Source organism: Camelus dromedarius, chromosome 7 (assembly GCF_036321535.1).
Source record: "Camelus dromedarius isolate mCamDro1 chromosome 7, mCamDro1.pat, whole genome shotgun sequence".
Lineage (NCBI taxonomy): Eukaryota > Metazoa > Chordata > Mammalia > Artiodactyla > Camelidae > Camelus > Camelus dromedarius.
This window is the reverse complement of record NC_087442.1, coordinates 64,353,789-64,375,055: the sequence shown is the minus strand read 5'-3', so window position 1 is coordinate 64,375,055 and position 21,267 is coordinate 64,353,789. Positions and strand designations below refer to the sequence as shown.

General features: G+C 37.1%; 1 protein-coding gene and 1 long non-coding RNA gene across 2 annotated transcripts in view; one reads left to right on the top strand and one right to left on the bottom strand.

Annotated features, from left to right (window-relative positions):
- Positions 1 to 9,061, bottom strand: part of LOC116153975 (uncharacterized) — a 445,662-nt gene extending 436,601 nt beyond the window's left edge. The window contains exon 1 of the long non-coding RNA XR_004137755.2: positions 9,005 to 9,061. This is a non-coding gene — a long non-coding RNA (uncharacterized LOC116153975). The remainder of the gene's footprint in view (positions 1 to 9,004) is intronic.
- Positions 8,935 to 18,445, top strand: STEAP1 (STEAP family member 1). The gene is made up of 5 exons (XM_010978013.3): positions 8,935 to 9,027; positions 12,591 to 12,705; positions 14,636 to 15,148; positions 15,817 to 15,981; positions 18,084 to 18,445. Exons 2-5 carry the CDS (start codon positions 12,622 to 12,624, stop codon positions 18,339 to 18,341), a joined length of 1,020 nt encoding a protein of 339 aa, XP_010976315.2. The 5' UTR covers positions 8,935 to 9,027; positions 12,591 to 12,621; the 3' UTR covers positions 18,342 to 18,445.
- The last annotated feature ends 2,822 nt before the right edge of the window (positions 18,446 to 21,267 follow it).

Below are 21,267 nucleotides of genomic sequence, written 5' to 3'. Positions count from 1 at the left end.
AATCCAGCAATTCCATTTCTAAGTATGTATCTGAAGAAAATGAAAGCACTAATTCAAAAGAATATGTGCACCCCCATGTTCATTGCGGCATTGTTTATAATTGCCAAGATACAGAAACAACCTGTGTCTGCTGACAGAAAAATGGATAAGGAAAATGTGAAGTATATATACAATGGAATATTATTCAGCCATAAAAAATGAAATCTTGCCATTTGTAACATGGGTAATCTTGAGGGCATTATGCTAAGTGAAATAAGTCAGACAAAGACAAGTACCATATGATCTCACTTACATGTGGAATCAAAAAAAAAATGAGCTCATAGACAGAGAACAGATTGGCAGGGGATAGGAGATGGGTAAAGGAGATCAAAGAATACAAACTTCCAGTTATGAAATAAATAAGCCACTGGAGTGTAATTTACACTGTGGTGACTACAATTAATAATACTGTATTGTATATTTGAAAGTTGCTACAGAGTAGATCTTAAAAGTTCTCATTACAAGAAAAAAACTTTTGTGATATACTTCTTGACAGTGTATGACAAGATTATTGTGGTGATCATTTTGCAATAATACAACCTGCAATATATACAAATATTAAATTATTATGTTGTACACCTGAAACTGATATGTTATGTGTCAATTATACCTCAATAAAGAAAATAAGAAAATTTATGTGAAATGCTTGAAATTGTAAACATTCAGTAAATATTAGATACAGATGTAAATATAGATAATAAAGGACATTATATAAAGATACACACACATAGATACATATAAGCAAACACATGGACTATAGACAGATAGAAAGATTAATACACACAGAAGTAAGTCTGAACGTACAGAATCTTTTCTCTTCCGAGCGGATTTGAGCACGCCCGGGTAAAACAAGGTGAGCAGAAAGTTCATTTTTACTGCACAGGGCTCTGGCGCCACCTTGTGGCCACACGGCGCAGCAGCCCATCACTGACTCCAGCTCCACAGAAGCTGTGAAGTCTGACCTCCCAAAGGCCCCCTTCGATACTGAGAAGATAAATAGTTTCCTTGCTTGGAAGAACTCTATCCTGTTTCAGAAGAAAACAATGCATAAAGCTCGCTCTATCGTCCACAGACTTATCTCTGTGTTTTTTATTGAGTTACTCCAAGTAAACACTTTCCCTGTGACACTCGTGGTGTGTCCTTAAAGATTCTGCAGCTGCCAATCAATCAAGAAGAGATAGGTTACACAAGCGACTAGAACGTGATCAGAAAAGAGCTGTGATGTAGGTGAGCAGACAAATCAGGGCTATGGGGTAAGCTAACCTGAAGACAAAAGCAGGCCTATACCAAGAGCTGAGTGGGAAAATGGGAAAATTTAATTCAATAAATTCTCTTTGAGTTCCAGCTGCTCTGAGTCATGCTCTCTCCTAAGGGCTAGAGATCTGAAGAAGGCTAACACCTTTAGAAGCTCACCTAGGAGAAATCTTTAGAAAGCACTGAGGAATCACATCCAATACATTGTGTTAGAAATTCTCTGCTTAACCCAAACAAGCCGTGGGTCTAGGGGAGGAAGACTGCTAAATATAGAAAGCTAACTTGCGGACATGAAAATGCTGCTAGACCAAAGGAAAGTTTCATCCATATATGCTACTTCTTGTTTGGGAAAGAAAACAAAATCTTTCCCTTCATTTTCCCCAGAGAAAAATCTTTCACTCTTCTGAGACCAAGTTCAAAACATCTGTCCATTACTCCCGTACCAACTGAATCCCAAATCATTGCTCCATTGCTTCCATGAATTTTAGGCACCCCTGTCCTTATTTCAGTACTTAGTACTTGGTTCTGAGTGGCTTTGCATTTTTTTAACCAGTGGACTAAATTATTCATATATCTTGCCTCCCTGATCCTCCCGAATACATACTGTACTCTTTGAAGGCAGGGGACAAGTCCATGATGTTTGCAGTTTTGAAGTCCCTACCCTATCTCCCTTCAGCTGGTCTTGGCTCCCATTAGGCATAAGCTCATTGTCCCTGACCCCTCCCCACAAGGTTTGTACAGCGAAACTTGCATTTCTCATCCTTCTTCGAAGCCCTGAGAAAGAGGTGTTCCTGCTTCTGCTCAAAGAGAATCTCTCCACCATGTTCTGGTTTTCATCTCCATTCACTTGTCTCCAGCACCTGACACCATCCACTGGTCTCTCTTTTTCACATACCTTCGCTCTCTGTCTATGCAATTCTCTTCTTCCCAGCCTACAAGAAGAATCTAACCTCTCTCACCCTTGAAAACTGTTCTCCAGCTGCTGCCCCAACTGTCTCCTTCCTTTCTTACAGGAAGTCTGTGATCACTGTCCTCACTCTCCCCTATGCCGGCTCTTTCCTGATGTGCTCAGTCTGGCTTCTACCCTCAATAATTGTTCTCATACAGATAGCAAAGTCCTCAAATGTTGAATCCAACAACTCTTTTTTCTTTCTTTCTTTCTTTCTTTCTTTCTTTCTTTCTTTCTTTCTTTCTTTCTTTCTTTCTTTGTGTGTTATTGCAGGCTTATTTTTTGTGGATATTTACTAAAAGTTCAATGAAGATCCCCTCTATTTCTAGTTTGTCTTACTGTCAAGACTGGTTGAGATTATGTCAAATTATTTTTATGTATTTGAGATGATTATATGACACAGCCCATTTTCTAAGCAGCGCAAGACATGAATTAATTTTGGTATTTGTAAAATTTTGATATAAATTCAAACTTACAGAAATTTTGTGGGAATAGAAGATACAATTGGAAACACTACTCAAATTTAACAATTGTTTATCTTTTACTCCATATACTTTCCCTTTACTGTATATTCTTAATGGTGTTTTCTTTTTATTGAAGCATATACTTTATTTAAAATATAATATTAGTTTCAGGTGTACAACATAGTGATTTGATATTTTTGTAGATTATTCTCCATTTAATGTTATTATAAAATATTGACTATATTCTCTGTGCTGAACATTACATTCTTGTACTTATTTATTTTATACCTAGTAGTTTGTACCTCTAATCAATCCCCTTCACTCACCTTGTCCCTCACCAACCTCTCTCTTCACTAGTAACAACTAGTTTGTTCTCTGTATCTGTGAGTCTGTTTTATTTTGTTATATTCATTCGTTTGTTTGTTTTTTATTTCACATATTAGTGAAAACAAACAGTATTTGTCTTTCTGTGTCTGACTTATTTCACTAAGCAGAATACCCTCCAAGTCCATCCATGTTGTCAAAAATGACAAAATTTTATTCTTTTTAATGGCTGAGTAGCATTCCATTGCATATATACATACACATGCCACAACTTCTATATCCATTTATCTGTTGATGGACACTTAGGTTGCTTCCATATCTTAGCTATTGTAGATAATTTTGCTGTAAACATCAGGGGCATACATCTTTTTAAATTATTGGAGGTTTTTTTAAAAAATAAGTTTATCTCTTTATTTCAAGTAATCATACTTTGTTAAATTCATATACATTACATTATATAACAGAAAAGGTCCCATAACCCCCAGGGAGTCCTGGGAGCTCTTATTACAGAGATAATATAGAAAACTAAAATATTTGATTGATTGAACTTCTGTTCAAGAAATACAATCTGTAATTTTTTTTTAATTTAAAAAAAATTTTTTTCAAATTAGTGTTTTTATTTTCTTCAGATATATACCCAGGAGTGGAATTGTTGGATCACATGGAAGTTTTAATTTTTTGAGGAACCTCCATATTGTTTTCCATTGTGTCCACACCAATTTACATTCCAACAGTGTACTAAGGCTCCCTTTTCTCTACATCCTTGCCAACATTTATTATTTGTTGTTTTTTTGACGATAGCCATTCTGACAGGTGTGAGGTGATTTGCATTTCCCTGATGATTAGTGTTGTTGAGTGTTTTTTCACGTGCCCAACAGACTCTTCCTTATTTCCTATCTTATTTGACCTTTTACAGCACTTGACACTGTTGACCATGTGCCCCTCCTTAAGTTCTCCCCAAGGTGCTCTTCATTCAATAAATACTTACCAGCCTTTCTCTATATACTGTGCTCCCTCCTAAGCCTGAGGAATCAAATGAGAAGAAAGGATCCCTGGCCGCCCAGTTTCCAGTCTAGCAGAGAAGGCTGAATACAAAGCAAGGAGAGTGCAGAGGAAGAAGTGTCTGAGTCTCCTGGTTCTCTCACCTAACCTTTCCATGTTCCCCTTTCCTACCACAAAGGTCTCTCCAACTATTGGTCACACACCCTGTTCATGTGTACATTTTCAACAGAGCATACATATGCTGTCATCAGCTAACATCTCAAGATAATAAAGGAGGAGAGGAAGGGTATAGCTTAAGTGGTAGAGCGCAAGACTAGCATGCATGTGGTCATGGGTTCAATCCCCAGTACCTCCTCTAAGAATAAATAAATATTAAATAAACCTAAGTATCTCCCCCCTTCCTCTTCTAAGAATAAATAAATATTAAATAAACCTAATTATCTCCCCCCACTAAAATCAAGATAAGGGGAGATTTGTCATTAGCGATGCTGGATGTAAATCCACATTTCATAGTCTTCTGGATGGTTTCCCAAAAATCACTTCTGGTAATCAAACTGATAAAGAGTTTAAACTTGGAGTAAGAAGAAAATGCCAGCTGGCACTGGCAAGGATATGGAGGAAAGGGAACCCTTATAAATTGTTGGTGGGAAGATAAATTGGGTCAGCCACTATAGAAAATAGTAAAAAAATAAATAAATAACTGCCATATGATACAGCAATTCCTGAAGGAACTGAAATCACTATCTCAAAAAGATATCTGCACCTCTGTGTTCATTGCATCATTTATAATAGTCGGAAGTGGAAACAACCTAAGTGTCCATCAGTGGGTGAATGGATAAAGAAAAAAAAGTATATGTATATATATATCACATTTTCATCACATTATTCCCAGAGGTAAAATCACAGTCCACCAACCTCTAAGCTACAAGAGATACAAACATAAAAACGGCAAGATCTCTGCTCTCTTAAAGCTCACAATTAAACGAGAGTAACACAAACATATACAAAAACTTCTAATACAGGCTAATTCTGGAAAGTGCTGTAATACACTATCAAACAGGCTAGGGAATGGGCTAAGCTACTGACAGGGGCGCCAAGATAGAGCAGTTTAAAGATTTTTCTTTTTCACCATTATGTATCATTTGATACGGAGATATGGGAAAAGGAGAAATTGCCTAGTTTAAGTAATATTATGAAATCTGTCCTCTTGGCTCCAACACTTCTGTTTTTTCCTAAGGTATAACCCCTTCACAGCCTCCCAGTACCCGTCTTCAATATCCTTATATTTCACTCCCGATGCCAGAACATACTTTCCAAAAATTGTTGAAATATTCACTGATAATAGAATATGAATAGCTGGTAAGACTGAATGCGACACCATTTGCAAGTACCTTTTTATAGGTGACAACAGATTCTAACAGGATAGAATAGACTTTGTCATGGAATTTTGAGCATCATTAAGCAGTATTTGGGCAGAAATGGACCTGTGAACCCCGAAATAAACCACTTATTCTTAAAACACACCTAGAATCAATGTTGGTTGTTAACTATGCTGGTGTTTAAGTAATAAAGGTCTTGAGTTGGGGGAAAACGCATGGAAGAATTTTTTAAAACCTCCAGTCCCAAGCGTGGACTCTCTCTATTCCCAACTACTTTCACACACAGACACTGGGGACTACTGAGCTCACACTTTGAGCATTACTCTACCAATAGATCTTGAACTAGCAAAGAGAACTGATCATATGAGGCTAGTAGAATCAGACAATTAGACCAATAGAGCTTTACCACATCTGTGCTAGTAGAATCATCTTGACAAAATATTTCCCCGTGAACTTTGGGTAATTCTTGTCTCATCTTAAAATAAGTCTGATTATTCATAAACAGTAAGAGGTAGACCTGGAAATGCTGTTGATTGTTATTTGAATTACTGCGCACTTAAGAGTTAGTTTGATTTCCAAAGGAGAAAAACTAAATACTGTTCTTGTCATCCACTCACAACTTACTGTCTATTCCTCATTGTAATTAATCTTAAGAGTGTGTTTTTTTTTTAAATTTTATCTCCCACAACACTGTATTCCACTTACTTCTTAAATGCAGTCCCATCAAATTCTAAGATTAGGTTGCTTATTGGTTAGGTGAAAGTATTCATGGATTCTAAATCATTTTACTTTTCCCATGACATGTTACTGTGAAATCCCTAGTTTAGTATTTGACCCTAAGTAAGACTGAAGAACCGTTTTGTTAACTGGCTTTCTTGCTAGAGTTTAACTTTATTACAAAATATTCTGAATGATCCAAACTGGATTGTAATTCACGGTTGAATTTTTATTTTCAAATCTGCTACCTCTTACAAGTCATACCAAAACTAGCAATCTGCTTTTCAACATTTGCAATAGCATAGCATTGTTTTCTGAAAGCCATATTGGTTTTTAAAACTATATGCTGTACCCCCAATGTCATAGTAGCACTATTTACATTAGCCAAGACATGGAAACAACCTAAATGTCCATTAACAGATGACTGGATAAAGAAGTTGTGGTATATTTATACAATGAAATACTACTCGGCCATAAAAAAGAATAAAATAATGCCATTTGCAGCAACATCAGTGGACCTGATGTGAAGTAAGTCAGAGACAAATATCATATGATATCACTTATATGTGGAATCTAAAAAACTGACACAAATGAACTTATTTACAAAACAGAAACAGACTCACAGACATAGAAAACAAACTTATGGTTACCGGAGGGGAAGAGTGCTAAAGTGGAAGTTTGAGATTAGCAGATACAAACTACTATGTACAGAGTAGATAAACAACAAGGTCCTACTGTATAGCACAGGGAAATGTATTCAATATCTTGTAATAGCCTCTAATGAAATAAATATGAAAAAGAATAATATGTATAACTGAATCAGTAAGCTGTGCATCAGAAACTAGTACATTGTAAATCAACTATACTTCAGTTAAAAATTAATTAATTAATTAAAATAAAATTACAAGCTATAGAGGCTGACTCACAGCATTTTCAGATGCTTTGGCTTTGCATTTCTCAAAAAAAAAATCTTTTCCTTCATCTCATACTCAAATCACATATCATATGTATGTAAAAACTGCAGAAATTTTGTCTGTAATGTTAACTCCTGACAACTCAATAAATTCTTTAATACCATGTTTTTTTTAATTCAGTATTGCATTGCCTTTATAAAATCTACAAACTAATTAGTAAACAAGCTCATATTTTCAATCATTCTACCTTGAAACATACCATATTTATTCACCACACTAAAATATTGAACAAAAAAACTTTCAGAAGAAGTGCAGAAATAAAACTGTTTGTCTAATTATAAAACAAAAATATTTGGGGCCTGATTTTAAAAGTTTTAATTAAAAAGGAAAAGAGGTTTTAAGTAGAGCTTGTTATCATTAGCCAATCTATATTAATATAATTTTAGCTTCCTTGCCCTTTTCATATGCAAAATAAATTATGAAACAGTGAATGAACTTCATTCTACCAAATCTTAAAGAATAAAAGTACATTGCTTTGTTTGACCATTTAAGACTCATCATCATTTAAAAAATTTAATAGTGCTTAGACATATTCAACAGTTTGTCTTCATTATTTGTGACCTGTGCTATAAACACACGTACTGTGATTTTTTCTAAAACTTTTACAAATAATTATTTACTGGCTTCACTAGAAATAAAAAGCATAAGAATCTATTTCTACCACAAGGCGTCAGTCCATGGTAATTTAATCTTCAAAAGGCTTTTACCCATGGACAGCCAATGACTGCCAAAATACATGTTAAAACATGAACAGTCTCTAGCTATGAGTAAAGGGCAATCATGGAAAATGCGGTTGAGAGTTTATTTTCCTTTGCTTTTCCTAATCAGATTAGTTCTGGGGATATTGTACACCAAATCCTCAGATGTTGCAATTCAGGTCTCAGACACTCTACCCTGAGGCTGGTTCTAACTCAGAGGAGTTAATCCCCTGCTCATATTCACTCTTTTTCCAAATCCCTCATATTAAAAAAAAGAAAGAAAGGAAAAAGAAAAAACCTTAAACTTTTCAATACTGGCAGTAACTTTGCTTTAGGTTTGGAGTGCTTGATTGGGCTCGGGTACATGAGGCGGCTTTAATATCTGAGGCGGGGAAGGGAAGAAGTAAATGTGGGGGTTGAGGGCTTATTCAGCTAGGGCACAGGGTTTGTGCGTTTCAGGGTACTCAACATTTGGACAACTTAGGTAGCAAGTCACCCTCAGAGATCAGATTCGTATTTGTCAACTGTCAATTACAGCCACTTCAAAGAGTTGCTGTTAAGCTTAAAATGAGCAAGCTAAGCTCTAAAGCAGTCCACCACCTGGGAATGTGTTAGAAAATGTAGAACCTCAGGCCTCATCCCAGACCTACCAAACTGGAAACAGCGTGAGGAGGGCTCGAATAGGTGTTTTAATAAGCCCTATAAGAAATACACGTTAAAATTTGAGAACCACTGCTGTAAAGAAACTGAAGAAAAGCGAGAAAGGAAGAAAGGAAAGGAAAGGAGAGGAGAGGAGAGGGGAGGGGAGGGGAGGGGAGGGGAGGAGAGGAGAGGGGAAGAGAAGAGAGGAGACTAGACAGAGACGAGACGAAAGGAAAAAGGAAAGGAAAGAAAGGAAGAGAAAGAAAAGGCGAGGACTGGGAGGGCGTCGTGCAGACCTCAAGCAGAGAACAGAGCTATTTGAAAGAAAGCCAGGAGCGGCTGGATTGCAATTTAGGAAAATTTTCGGTTGGGCCTCTCGGACTTCCCAGTACTGTCCTGCCAAGCAGGAGCCCTGCGGACGCCCGGCACCGGGAGGTGGCGCTGGGCCCGCAATTGCCTAGGAGGCGTGGTCTGCAGCGGGCGTGTGCAGGCTCCGCGCTGGGGAGGCTCGGGCGCCGCGTGGGGCTGTCTCCTCCAGACCGGCGCTGCGGCCACGACTTACCGTCAGGTCACGCCGAGAAGCAGGTGAGTCCCTTGTATCGCTCTGGCTCGCCGCTTCCTCCCTTCCTCTAGGTGTCCCTGCGAGGCCGGGCGCCGGCTCCCAGCCTCGGGAGGGGTGTAAGCGAGTTGCAAGCCCTCCCAAGACTGGGACGGCGGCGCCCCGGGGAGAGCGCAGCTCGAGTTGCCTCTTATTCGCGGCTCCAGGACGCTCAACTTTGCAGCCCAGCCCTCCGCAGAGCACACCGCTCCACTGTGGCAGGTCCGGGAGCTGGGAGCCAGGCACTCACAAGGAAGCCTTTTCGCTAGGGGTTCTGGGGCTTTGATGGGTTAAGTCTGTCTTTAGGTTGGTTTCCGATGGCAAGTTTTCCAACTTAGCAAAATCGTCACGAGTCTGCATAGCATTGCTGAATGATTGATACTAGTACTTAAAATCGTGCAACTTGTATTCAGGTTTCCTAGTAACAGAGTTTTCATTTTAAGTTCTTAGAACATTAGTACAACTCTCAGGATCTGGGTTGGGATTCAAGTTTCCTCCCAATAGTCACTCAGGGCTTTATATGTGTAATCAGGGGTCAAATCCACTGAAAGAAGTTTGTAGGCAAAATTTACGAACACTTTCAAATTCCTTACTCTGTTCTATTTCTTGTAAGAAAAACCCTTCATTTAGTAAAAGTCACTTATTTAGCACAGAATGTTGAGTACAGGGAGGAAGCAAAGTTTAACAACAGCCCAGTGAAGAAAAATATCTCCTTTTCACATAGCTAAATGTAGTTTGCTAAGTGTGCAATTGAAAGTATAGAAGGTTTGAAAATCCAATGCAACTCATGTTGTATCCCAGTCATTGAGTTTCTTCAGATACTAAATTCTTCGACATAAATATGCATCAGTCGGGTTGTGTCAATATTTAGCAAGAACCATCAGGTCAGCCATCCTGGTACAGCAAAACAGAGTAGTTGCATGAGAAATAGGCTTTGCTTTTAAATGGAAAGGAAAGAGAATGTTGGATCAAATTCTGGAGTTTCTAACATCTAAATACTGTGCTGTTTCCTGTTGTTTTGTTGATGAAAAGATTTTATTGTAGAATTTAAAATTATGTATTTGGTTAGTGTCTGATGGAAACCAACACACTTCATTTGACTGATATTTTATTTTTTGGCTTCAGGGTACAAAGTTGACTGTGGGCTACACAGTCAACAAGCTCCCTTCCTGCCTGGGGTTTTTCCTTGGCTTTGCTCTCCAGCATGGTCTCCCTACTACCCAGACGAATGGTTGGATACCTCTCCAGGGCCACTCTGGCTATTCACCCAGACTCTGTACAAACTGGCCCTCAACCAGCAAACATGGCCACCTACATAGATGCCCCAGGATCAGGTCCAGAAGAGAGCCCTCACCCTTCCCATGCCGCCATCTGTCTATGCAACTTTGTCTTCCTTTGTGATTCATTGCATGACCAAGCAGTTAGTTGTCGGAATGTCTTCCTTGTGTCCTATACTTCAAGATTTTTGAAAGCAGAATCTCTATCTCATTTAACTTTATATTCCCACTGCCTGGCCTTGCTGTTCACAGTATAGTGAGTTAATATTGAATAAGTGTAGATTTGTTTGTTAGCATCTTTGCCATCCGGAAACGCACAGTTAAAACATTTTTTAAATAGTGAATTATTTCTTGTGTTTGATTGCAGTATATAAAACTTCTATTCCTAGACACATACACACACCCGCAAATCACTCTGTTAATAATGCTGGTTAAATCATCCCATGATTTGGAATAATACTTCTTCAGGAAATAGACTGTAAACTCCTCCAGAGCAAACATGAAGTCTCATTTCTCTTTTTCTTCCTCAATGTCTGTCATAGATTTGAGTTTTTGAATACTTGATGACTGGCATGTGCTTTATTCAAAGCTCTTTCAAATGCCAGTGACACACGCTCAACTCTTAACTTCAGCAAGATTGGGAATGTATTGGCTTGTATAACTGAAAAATTCAGGATCTGGTCTCAGAGACTCTAAATACTTGAATATGCTAGGTCTCTTCTTGTGTCTTGCCCCATTTCTTGCCTAGGCTTCCATGTATTGGCTTTCTTCTGTCCTGTTAAAGACATCTTCCACCTTACAGCACTTAGAAGAAAACACTGTAGGCTTCTAACATTCCAGTTTAACAAAACGTTAAAGACGTCTTCTGTTTATTGTTCACTTCTGTATATAAGTATCAGAGAAGGACTCTAATTGGCTCACCTGGAGTTGAGTGCCATCCCTGAGTCAATCAGTGTGGCTAAGGGAACACAGATCTGTGATTAGCCAGGACTGAGTCATTAGTCCCACTACGGTGGCCAAAGGAGAGCATCTCTCCGGTTAGAGGAAATGTTTCAGATCATAAAAAACTGGGAAAAGATTGTGGGCAGACCAAAACAAATACCCTCAGCAAGCATATTGTGAAATTATAAAATAGATAATTTATGGAAAATGTTCCCAGAGAACTTCAACAAAGGAACATGTTGGCCTGTAAATATGGCTCTTCTTTATTCCTTGTGAAGATCACATCTTTAAAAGTTAGAGAATGTTTTAAGTATTTTAAATGACTAGAACTTTCCACTTAGTAAAGTATTACAAGTGGTCTCAAATTCAGAACCAATTAGAATGTTTCTGTCAATCAAATGGTTGTATATCAAATCTGTTTTCTTACTGAATTTCATAAAGAACAAACTGGCAATGTAATCCTCTGGAAATAAATTTAGAACTCATAAAGCAGTGAATGCTATTATGATGTCATATTTGCCTTTCCTAAAAAAATGTTATCTGAAGCCCAAATGAAGATCTGTGAAGGGTATTAAGAAAAGGTTTTTGTCTGGTAGGAAGTTTGACAAAATAATTTCCACAGGGTGGACCAGAAGAGTGGGTATGTCAATGATTGAACACAACTCAACTACCCCACTGGAAATATACCAGTAATTCATGTCTTACCAACAAAAACTAGCCTGTTACTCCGATGGGAAAATGGCTCTCTGAAAATACAACCTTTCAGTCCTTTATCTTGCTGTCAAGGTTCACCTTACCAAGAGTGTCTATTGTGTTCGTTGTCTGAAACTCAGAATACATTTCCCCATGAAATCATTTAATTATTATTTCAGATTTCTGTGTCAACCCCAAAGCCTATGAAACACAACTTCCTGAAGTATAATCTTTTATCAGCCAATTCCAACCCCCATTGATAACATTGTTACTCTCAAAAAGTGCATTTCTAATTCTGTTTACCTTTGAGGGGAGTTGACTTCCTGTAAATGAGCACCTGGAGTTAAATTCTCCTAAGATAAAAGGCAACATCTGACCCTTAGAATTCCATTTGGACACCTAGGTCATTCATTGCACTGATAATTGGACAAAAGAACATTTACTATTGACATAAGGGCGCTTGTTTGAATTCTTACAGATTATAAAGTAACCTGAAGTGTGTAAATCACTCACTATCTGTATTTTAAACTGTACTTTATCTGCCACTCTAGCCCTTATATTTTTTCATATTACCCTGTCAAACATTAATACTATAAAGAGCATAGACTTGACAAAGCTAATTATTTTTATTTTCATAGGTGGCTGAAGCCATACTATTTTATAGAATTAATGGAGAGCAGACAAAACATAACCAACCCAGAAGAACTTTGGAAAATGAAGCCTAGGAGAAATCTAGAAGAAGATGATTATTTGGTAAAATAATAATCATCATCATCATCATCATCATCATCATCTATAAATATTTAAAATGCTGTTCTGTATCTCCCAATATTGTAACAGTGATTTTCACTCTAGTCTGCTGATATCATTACTCTGATTCCTGTCACTGATACTGTGATGGGTAAAGGGTAGTGTGGGATGAGAGAAGTTGTACGTTGACTCACTGTCATGGATTTAGCTGAATAACCTTGAATAATCCCAGTTATTGAATTGAACAAATGAATATCCTGGATCTTGGTTTATCTATAAAGCAAGAAAGTTGGACCAGATCATCTCCAAAGCCCTTGCAATTCTTTCTAACATTTTGTGGGTCTCAGTTTTTTAAAAGAGTCACCAATACCCATATAACAGTAGTTTCGTAAACATGTATTTTTTTCATAGGCACTAGGGTAGCTTATCAAGAGATCATCAAGTTAATTAATGAATCACTATTTAACCAAATAAATTCAATTTTGGAGTAAGAATCATTTGTTGTACTTTTGCCCCACATCAAGATCACATACTTCTTACTACATTATTTGACTGAAAAAGTGGTGAAAAAATTTTGGTTCCAAACTCTTTTTACCTTTCTAACTGATCTCAACTATGGTTGTAACAGAACGTATTTCTTTTATCTTAATTTTCTTAATAGGAAAAATAAAGTATTACAAGTACATACTGTCTAAAATAAGCGTGCATAAGATAAAATCATTTTTATTTTCAAGTTACTTGCTATTCCACAATTCTTCACCCTTAACTATAAAATTGATCTCAGTTGACTCTTAACATGCAGAGACGGAAGAAGTTGTATCATACTCCCGTCTAAAGGGAGGAATCGGAAAAAGCCTTGGGTGTAACACTGATTTATTACTGCAAGTAAAAGTCAAATGGCAAAAGGTCACGTTTAAACACTAAAAATTATAGAGAACTTTGTGATTTAAAGTTACTCTTCTTAAACTGAGGAAATGCACAAGATAATCACTAATATCATTTTGAGCACTAAAATGTTATGAGCCTACATATAGGGCTATAAGAAATGAGGAATAACATATTGGGTAAGAGAGTAAACTTATTCATAAAGTAACACAATATGAAATACTCTAATATAAGTTCTTATTTTGAGGGTTTTTTTCTAATTTGTTAGTGTATCAGTTAGTTGGGGAAGTGACAGAATATTCAATGCAACCTTCTTTTGAATTGTTGACTACCTAGAAATGCAACTGGGTAAAGGAGCACAACCTTCTGAGGGAGTAGATCATCCCTGTGGGACTTAACTACTTATATAGCCCTTGTTCTGTCTAATAGACTATTTGTCTGTTAGTACTTACACAAATGAGATATTTTGTGAATATAAGACTACATGATGGAAATTAGTATTTTATCTAATAGTAATGACTATATTATTCATGATCCTTTGTACTTGAATTAATGAAGAATTCATTCTTCAATTATTCACAGAGTTGTTTAGTGACAAAGGAGATGTCCAGTAATCAAAAAAAAAAATTATAAAACAAGTACAACCATCACAACTTACAAGTGTCATTATTTTTACCAAGGATTACTGGATTTTTAAAGTTTTTCAGTGTTTGTTTTCCAGTTGGTTTAATCCATTCTTTTATGCTTTCAAGATAGAAACACAATGGTCTAAGCTTTAGTGCTGGTATCTGAAGCATGTATTTCTTTTGTCTTAATGAAAAATGAATAACAGAAATCATAGAGAACCCCAACTAAGAAAGGTAGGACAGCCAAGAGCACCTTTGACCAATGCCACACGGTCGATGCCAACTTCAGCTAAGCAGGATTCGAAAGCAAGGTTCTGAATGTCCTTTTTAACTGATAAGCACAATGAGCAGTAAGTAACTAGTTTCAGAGGCATCCCATTGTTTTGTTCAGCTTTAAGATGTTTACTTTCTTTCCTTTGTAGAATAAGGACTCAGGAGAGACCAGCGCGCTGAAAAGACCTGTGCTTTTGCACATGCACCCAACAAACCATTTCAATGAATTCGATTGCCCCCCAGAGCTTCAGCACAAACAGGAACTCTTTCCAAACTGGCGTTTGCCAATGAAAATTGCTGCTATAGTCTCATCTCTGACTTTCCTTTACACTCTTCTGAGGGAAGTAATTCACCCTTTTGTAACTGCCCATCAACAGTGTTTTTACAAAATTCCCATCCTGGTCATCAACAAAGTCTTGCCAATGGTTTCCATCACCCTCTTGGCACTGGTTTATTTGCCAGGTGTGATAGCAGCAGTGGTACAGCTTCATAATGGAACCAAATATAAGAAATTTCCACACTGGCTGGATAGGTGGATGGTAACAAGAAAGCAATTTGGTCTTCTCAGTTTCTTTTTTGCTGTACTGCATGCAATGTACAGTTTATCCTATCCAATGAGGCGATCCTACAGATACAAGCTGCTAAACTGGGCGTATCAACAGGTAGGATGACAATATCACTCCACTGAAAAGTCTGAGTCTCCTCACAAATGAACTCTTTCTTCTTTCACTATCAGCACCCCAAACCTCTGTTAAAACCCTGTGTTGAGAATGTGATCTGCTTTTTAAATTTCTTTTATTATAACCCTTGATTGGGGTTTGGTGGTATAGTTTTAAATTGAGGATTGTTTTGTTTTGTTTTGTTTTAACCCTTTTTTTATTGAGTTGAGGATTGTTTTTTAAGTTGAAAATAGTAAACTACAACTTTAACACTATAAACAAGTATTTTGTTCATGGACAGAGCCACATTTCAATCTTCTACCACCCTCACAAAACTACTTTTTTAATGCAAATTGTTCTTATTTTCTGCTTACACACATGACAATTCTAATAGCTAGAATTTATGTGTATTTTATATATCTATAGAGATATATATATATAGATATATAAATATATATAGAGAGAATAATAAAACATTATATAAATGTTGCACTCAAAGAAAGAGATTAATACTCCTATGTTATTTCTCTTAGAGGAAATGCAAAAACAAAGTCATGAATTTGTGGAGGCCCCCAGTTAATAGGCCCCCCATAAAGGAGGGAGTATAGAAGGAGGTTCTTATACTGGAATGTTGTTTGCATTTTTTTCTTCTTCTTTTCACCCTCTGTTAGGTCCAGCAAAATAAAGAGGATGCCTGGATTGAGCATGACGTTTGGAGAATGGAAATTTATGTGTCTCTGGGAATTGTGGCACTTGCAATACTGGCTCTTTTGGCTGTAACATCTATCCCATCTGTGAGCGACACTTTGACATGGAGAGAATTTCACTATATTCAGGTAAATTACATATAAAATAACTCTGGTCCCTCAGAGAGGTAAATCTTCTTTCTGTGCTACTAAATCATCAAGTGTATTGACTTTACCCCAATGAAAACAGATAGTTTCCCAGTAGCAAAGATCTCACACTTGTTCCAATTAATAATGTGCTCTCCTACCATTTTTCCCTATTACTTCTAAATAGAAGTGTTTTGTAGACATACATAAAAAGCAGTGCTCAAAAGTATCTCTAACATTTGAAACTTGTTAGACAATTTGCTGTCTATCTAATAATAACAACAAATGTGACATTTTAGAAATTCAAATTCAATGATTTCTTAGTTCTCCAAAAAAAAAATCTTTTTTGCCTATCCTCTGATTTTATTCATGCCTTTAAAATTACAGAGCTTTGTACTATCCATAAAAAAGCTTCTCTCCTTGAAATACGGAGTTTTACCTACCAAAGATATTCTAGTATCTAATCTTAAAGGCTGCTTTTTCCAAGTTACATTTTGTGTAGCTTACTCATTTGAAGTTTCTCAACATTCTTAGAATTCAAAACTATCTCAGATTTACTGAGGTTAAACTTCCTGGTGGTAGATTATACCCTAAAAAGAACAATGTGCCAGAATTTGCAAGGGGATCCATGTCTGACAAGATTCAAAGGACTAAATTTAATTCAGTCATGATCACTGCCAAAATTTTTTAATTTACATAGCTTTAATATTTATGGGTGGACATCTTTGGAAATTCTTGCAAAGTTGGATAATCCTCACTATCCTTTCTACATGTCCATCTATATACTTCAACAGACACCTTATCAGGAAGTCTGATTAAGCTGGAAAGCATGTCTCCATCTGAATTATTCTGATCTGTTTTAGAGATGGTGCCACATTTTCCAAATGCAGTATTTGCTGATTTTGTAGGTTTAGCTTGAGAGCCACTGGAGTTGTCTGATCCTCATTAAATAACTTTCCTCTTACATGGTTCTGCCTGTCACTCATGTGCTGTGCATCACTTCTCCGATCTCATTAGGAATTCAAACACTGCATCTTGACAACTCGGCCTATTCCACTCTGTATACAATACCTAGCCCATAATATGACAGTACACATTTGTAAAAGTAATCTTCAACCAATCACATGTAATTTTTAAAATTAATTACCTAGACATTTTCAGTTACAATCCGAGAACTGGTTACTCTACAATTTACCTTGGAGATTTATATTTGAAAATGTAAACATAGCTATTTGGTTATATTCACTGGGGCTTAAGAGTACTTCCTGCTAAATAACTGTGAGTTAGATTCATTCTGGCAGGTTAGTGAGCATTTCCTGTAAAGTGAATAGAAGTCAAAAGATATCTAGCACAGCTACTGTCAGAATGCCATAAAAATACATAGGTCAACAACTTCTTTTTAAGCAACTTTTTTATCTGGATGGTGCCAAGTATCCCAATGCAAGCTGAAATCTTTCTTCACATCTCTGTATCTCTATGTTCTGTTCAAACATTGAAATAATTGTTGGTATATTTCCACTTTATCAGATGTTTGACATTTTTTTAACAAAGGCCAAACTTACTCACTTTAGTATTCATATACCAAAATCAGGGTCAATCACTTTAGTTGCCTTCATAATTGTTAAAGATCATTAATGTCAAGTTGATTTTTACACTAATCTTCAGTCAACCCACCAATATTTATTGAGCACCTAAAATGTGTAATCATTGTGTTAATTCTGTGCTGAGTAAGCAGAGTCCCTGATTTAGATGTCTCTTGACAGACTGAGTTAAGGCAAATGCACAAGAGACAAAGCATCATAAAATAAATGTCATAAGAGAGAAGAACAAAGTGTGGAGAAAGGGGAGACCGTGTTACTGATTAACTGAGACCAGAGGATGGTTGTTAATTTTCTCAACTTAAGATAGCCCAGAAACAAACACGTTACCCACATGTAAAAAGAGTGGAAAGATAATGAGTGGACATTTTTGAAAAACGTAATAGGAAAACAATCACAGATGAATGAAAGAATTTCCAAGCAACAGAACAGATCCAGATGATATAGGATAGAATAAACTCTTAGTGAATCAATCTCACTAAGATAATTTTTTTTTCTCTTTCGCAGAGCAAACTAGGAATTGTTTCCCTTCTGCTGGGTACAATACATGCATTGATTTTTGCCTGGAATAAATGGGTGGATATAAAACAATTTGTATGGTATACACCTCCAACTTTTATGATAGCTGTTTTCCTTCCAACTGTTGTCCTGCTATGCAAAGTCATCCTAGTCCTGCCGTGCTTGAGGAAGAAGTTACTGAAGATTAGACATGGTTGGGAAGATGTCACCAAAATTAATAAAACTGAGATGTCTTCCCAGTTGTAGAATTACTATTTACACACATGTTCATGTAATATTGATATATTTTATCATGAACATTTCAAATTTGTATTTGTTTAATAAAATGACCACTTGAGGGTCTTAACATATCTGTTTATGGGTGATGAGTTTGGAATATGTGTATTTCCTTGCAGATTTGATCCAAAGCAAAAAAAAAAAAAATAATCTTCAGCACATTCTCTATGTTCAGTAAAGCTGAGCATAACAAAATAATCACATCTGATATGCCATACTGCATAGATTCATAAATTTTATTACAAATTTTAAAAAGGCCTTGAAATACCAATCCTTGCTACTCCTGAAAACTTATTATAAGCTATGAAAAAAGATACTATCCGAATCTACCACACAATTATATCCAGTGTTCATGACTGCTGTTAAAGAACTTTTGTTTTCCTGTAACTGGGTGTTGCTCATGAAACACCTATCTCAAAACACATGGATTATGTCTAGAAAAGTAAAGCAACAAAATAATATCAGGTACATGTCCAGGCAAAATAAAACTCAGGCTACCCACGAGAAAAGGTAAATTCCATTTTCTACTTCTGACGTACATACAGCTCAGTTGAAAGCATACCACAAAACAGGTCCTCAGAGAGCATACAGTTTTATACATCAGCTATCAGGACTCGCTAACCCAACCGACTATGCTTCGGAAGTTTTTCTTAACCAGCAAAACTAACTATAAACTTTGTCTTTTACATAGATAAATTATTTATTATTAAAGACCACAGAACTCATGCTAAGGGCACAAATTAGAAAAAACAATTAGTACATTCATTGAGTAAAGTTCACTTTTTTGTTATATTACAAAGGACTATTCATTACTACGTGGAGGGTTAGGTGCCTTCTCGAGTATAAACTTGGAAATTCTATACCCTAATAGGATTCAGACATATACATACATGTCTACAGAGTGAAGAAAGGAATTGAAGGTAGCCCAGTTGGAAACAGAGCAGACAATAGTGTCCTTGAGAAACACTTCACCACAAGAGGAAAAGGAATCTAGGGCTCTAGAATTGCAAGTCAGATTCAGCAAGGAGACATAAATATGGGGCCACTTAACCGAGCCTGACACAAGTCATACCATAACCAACCAGCTCAGCGATGCAGCAGTCAAGTATCTGCGCTCTCAATTGCACCGCAAGGTGGTAGAGTGTTAGCGTCTCCAGTTCTGGGAGCAAGAAATTGAGTTTCAACCTTTCTGGCACTAAGACATCATAGAGGCTGCAGCTTGGAACAGTGTTCCAACCGGATGTGACACTTCAGTGATACTGTGAGGGACAACAGTTGAGTTCTGGCTTGGTTACTGGAGTCCTGTCTCTGTGATCCATGGGAATAAGTGACAACAGGCCTGTTCTGAAACAGAATTCCCAGTGACAGGAGAGAGGGAGTCTACAAGGGCCTTAGAAGTAAAGCATAAAAACATCTGGATTCAGTTTGTACTCACAGGCTGTTGAAAACTAGACCATTCATTCTTTGTATCTTTTCTGAATTTTTAACTATGGTTGGGTAACACTGTTATGAGTGGAAGAAAACAATAAAAAAAGTTATCTTAAAAAGAGCAAGTATTATATTCTAGTATGAACTTGGATTTCCTGTTACTCAATGAAAATGTGTAAAGCACCTCCCACATACCAGGTCCAGTGCTAGACAGAAGATACTTCAAGATAGAAGTATCTCGTTCCTCCTCACAGTCTCATAGGGATTTTAGTACAGCGACGGAGTCCAGGCTTACTGGTATCACTAAGGAGGGAATGACCAGCTCTGTTTAGAAGGCAAAGTCAGGAAGTTGAGAGGTGGATCCAAAAAAAGAGGAACTATTTGAGTGGTGTATGAAAGTATAAGCAGAAGTCCTTCAGATAGAATGGGATGGCAGGGAGCACAGTGAGCAGCACGGCGGTGTAAAACGATGGGGCAGGATGTATTGGAAGGACTAACGTCCAGGAACAGAGCATGTGAAGAAAATCTCAGATTGGGTAAGGACACAGGCCAGGCGGATCAACAAGTTCATCATGTGACATGAAACTAAATTTGGATTTTGCCCCCCAGGGAATGGGGGAGCCAGTGAAAAAATTTAAACAAGGTCTTAACATGATCATATCTGCATTCTAGAAAGATTTGTCTGTAGACTATCCAGGAGATAGATTTGATGAGCAGTGGTGCTAAGGGTGAAAGCCAGTTAGAAGGCTGGAAGAATATCTAAGGAGACAACTGCTATAACCCAGGACAGAGGCACTAAGTTCCTAAACAAAGGTTGTACAGAGGGGATGGGTAAAAGAGGAGAACTAACGATACCTGATAGGAAGACAGAATTTCCAAGAATTCATGCCTAATAGACTATGAGGAGTGAAGGAGAAGAAGGCATTTAGGATGGGACTTCTAGGATTCTGTGAGCCTGGATGACTTAAAGAATGATGCCATTAAACAGGACAGGGAATTCTACAGGAGAAGCAGATTTTTTTAACCCAAACGAAAACAGAATGTGTGTTCTGTACATCATATGCTATTTATAAAAATCACAGTTGCTAAGGGATGCCATGTGGTTTTTTAGTTTCAGTGAACACAAATACAATCATGAAAGGCATACAGTGTGTGGCAGTGGGAAGGAAAAGGAAGGTATTTGCCTTCTCCTTTGCTAAGGTGTTTTTTTTTAAAAAAAAAAAGCATAGTCATGGAAGACAGTCACACAGGGTCTCCCTGGAGCACAAAGAACACCTAGAAAAGTGCTAGCCAGGAGCCCAGGGCCTTCCTTCCTCTCACAGAGCTTCCTTTCCTACTCAAAATAAAGGCTGCTGGGGTTTATTTTCTTTAAGCATTTGCTCTATAGAGATCTTATAACCTTCAATTAAAAAAAAACTATAAAAATGATGTCTTTTTACTGTTTTCATAATGAGTTATATTTAATGTT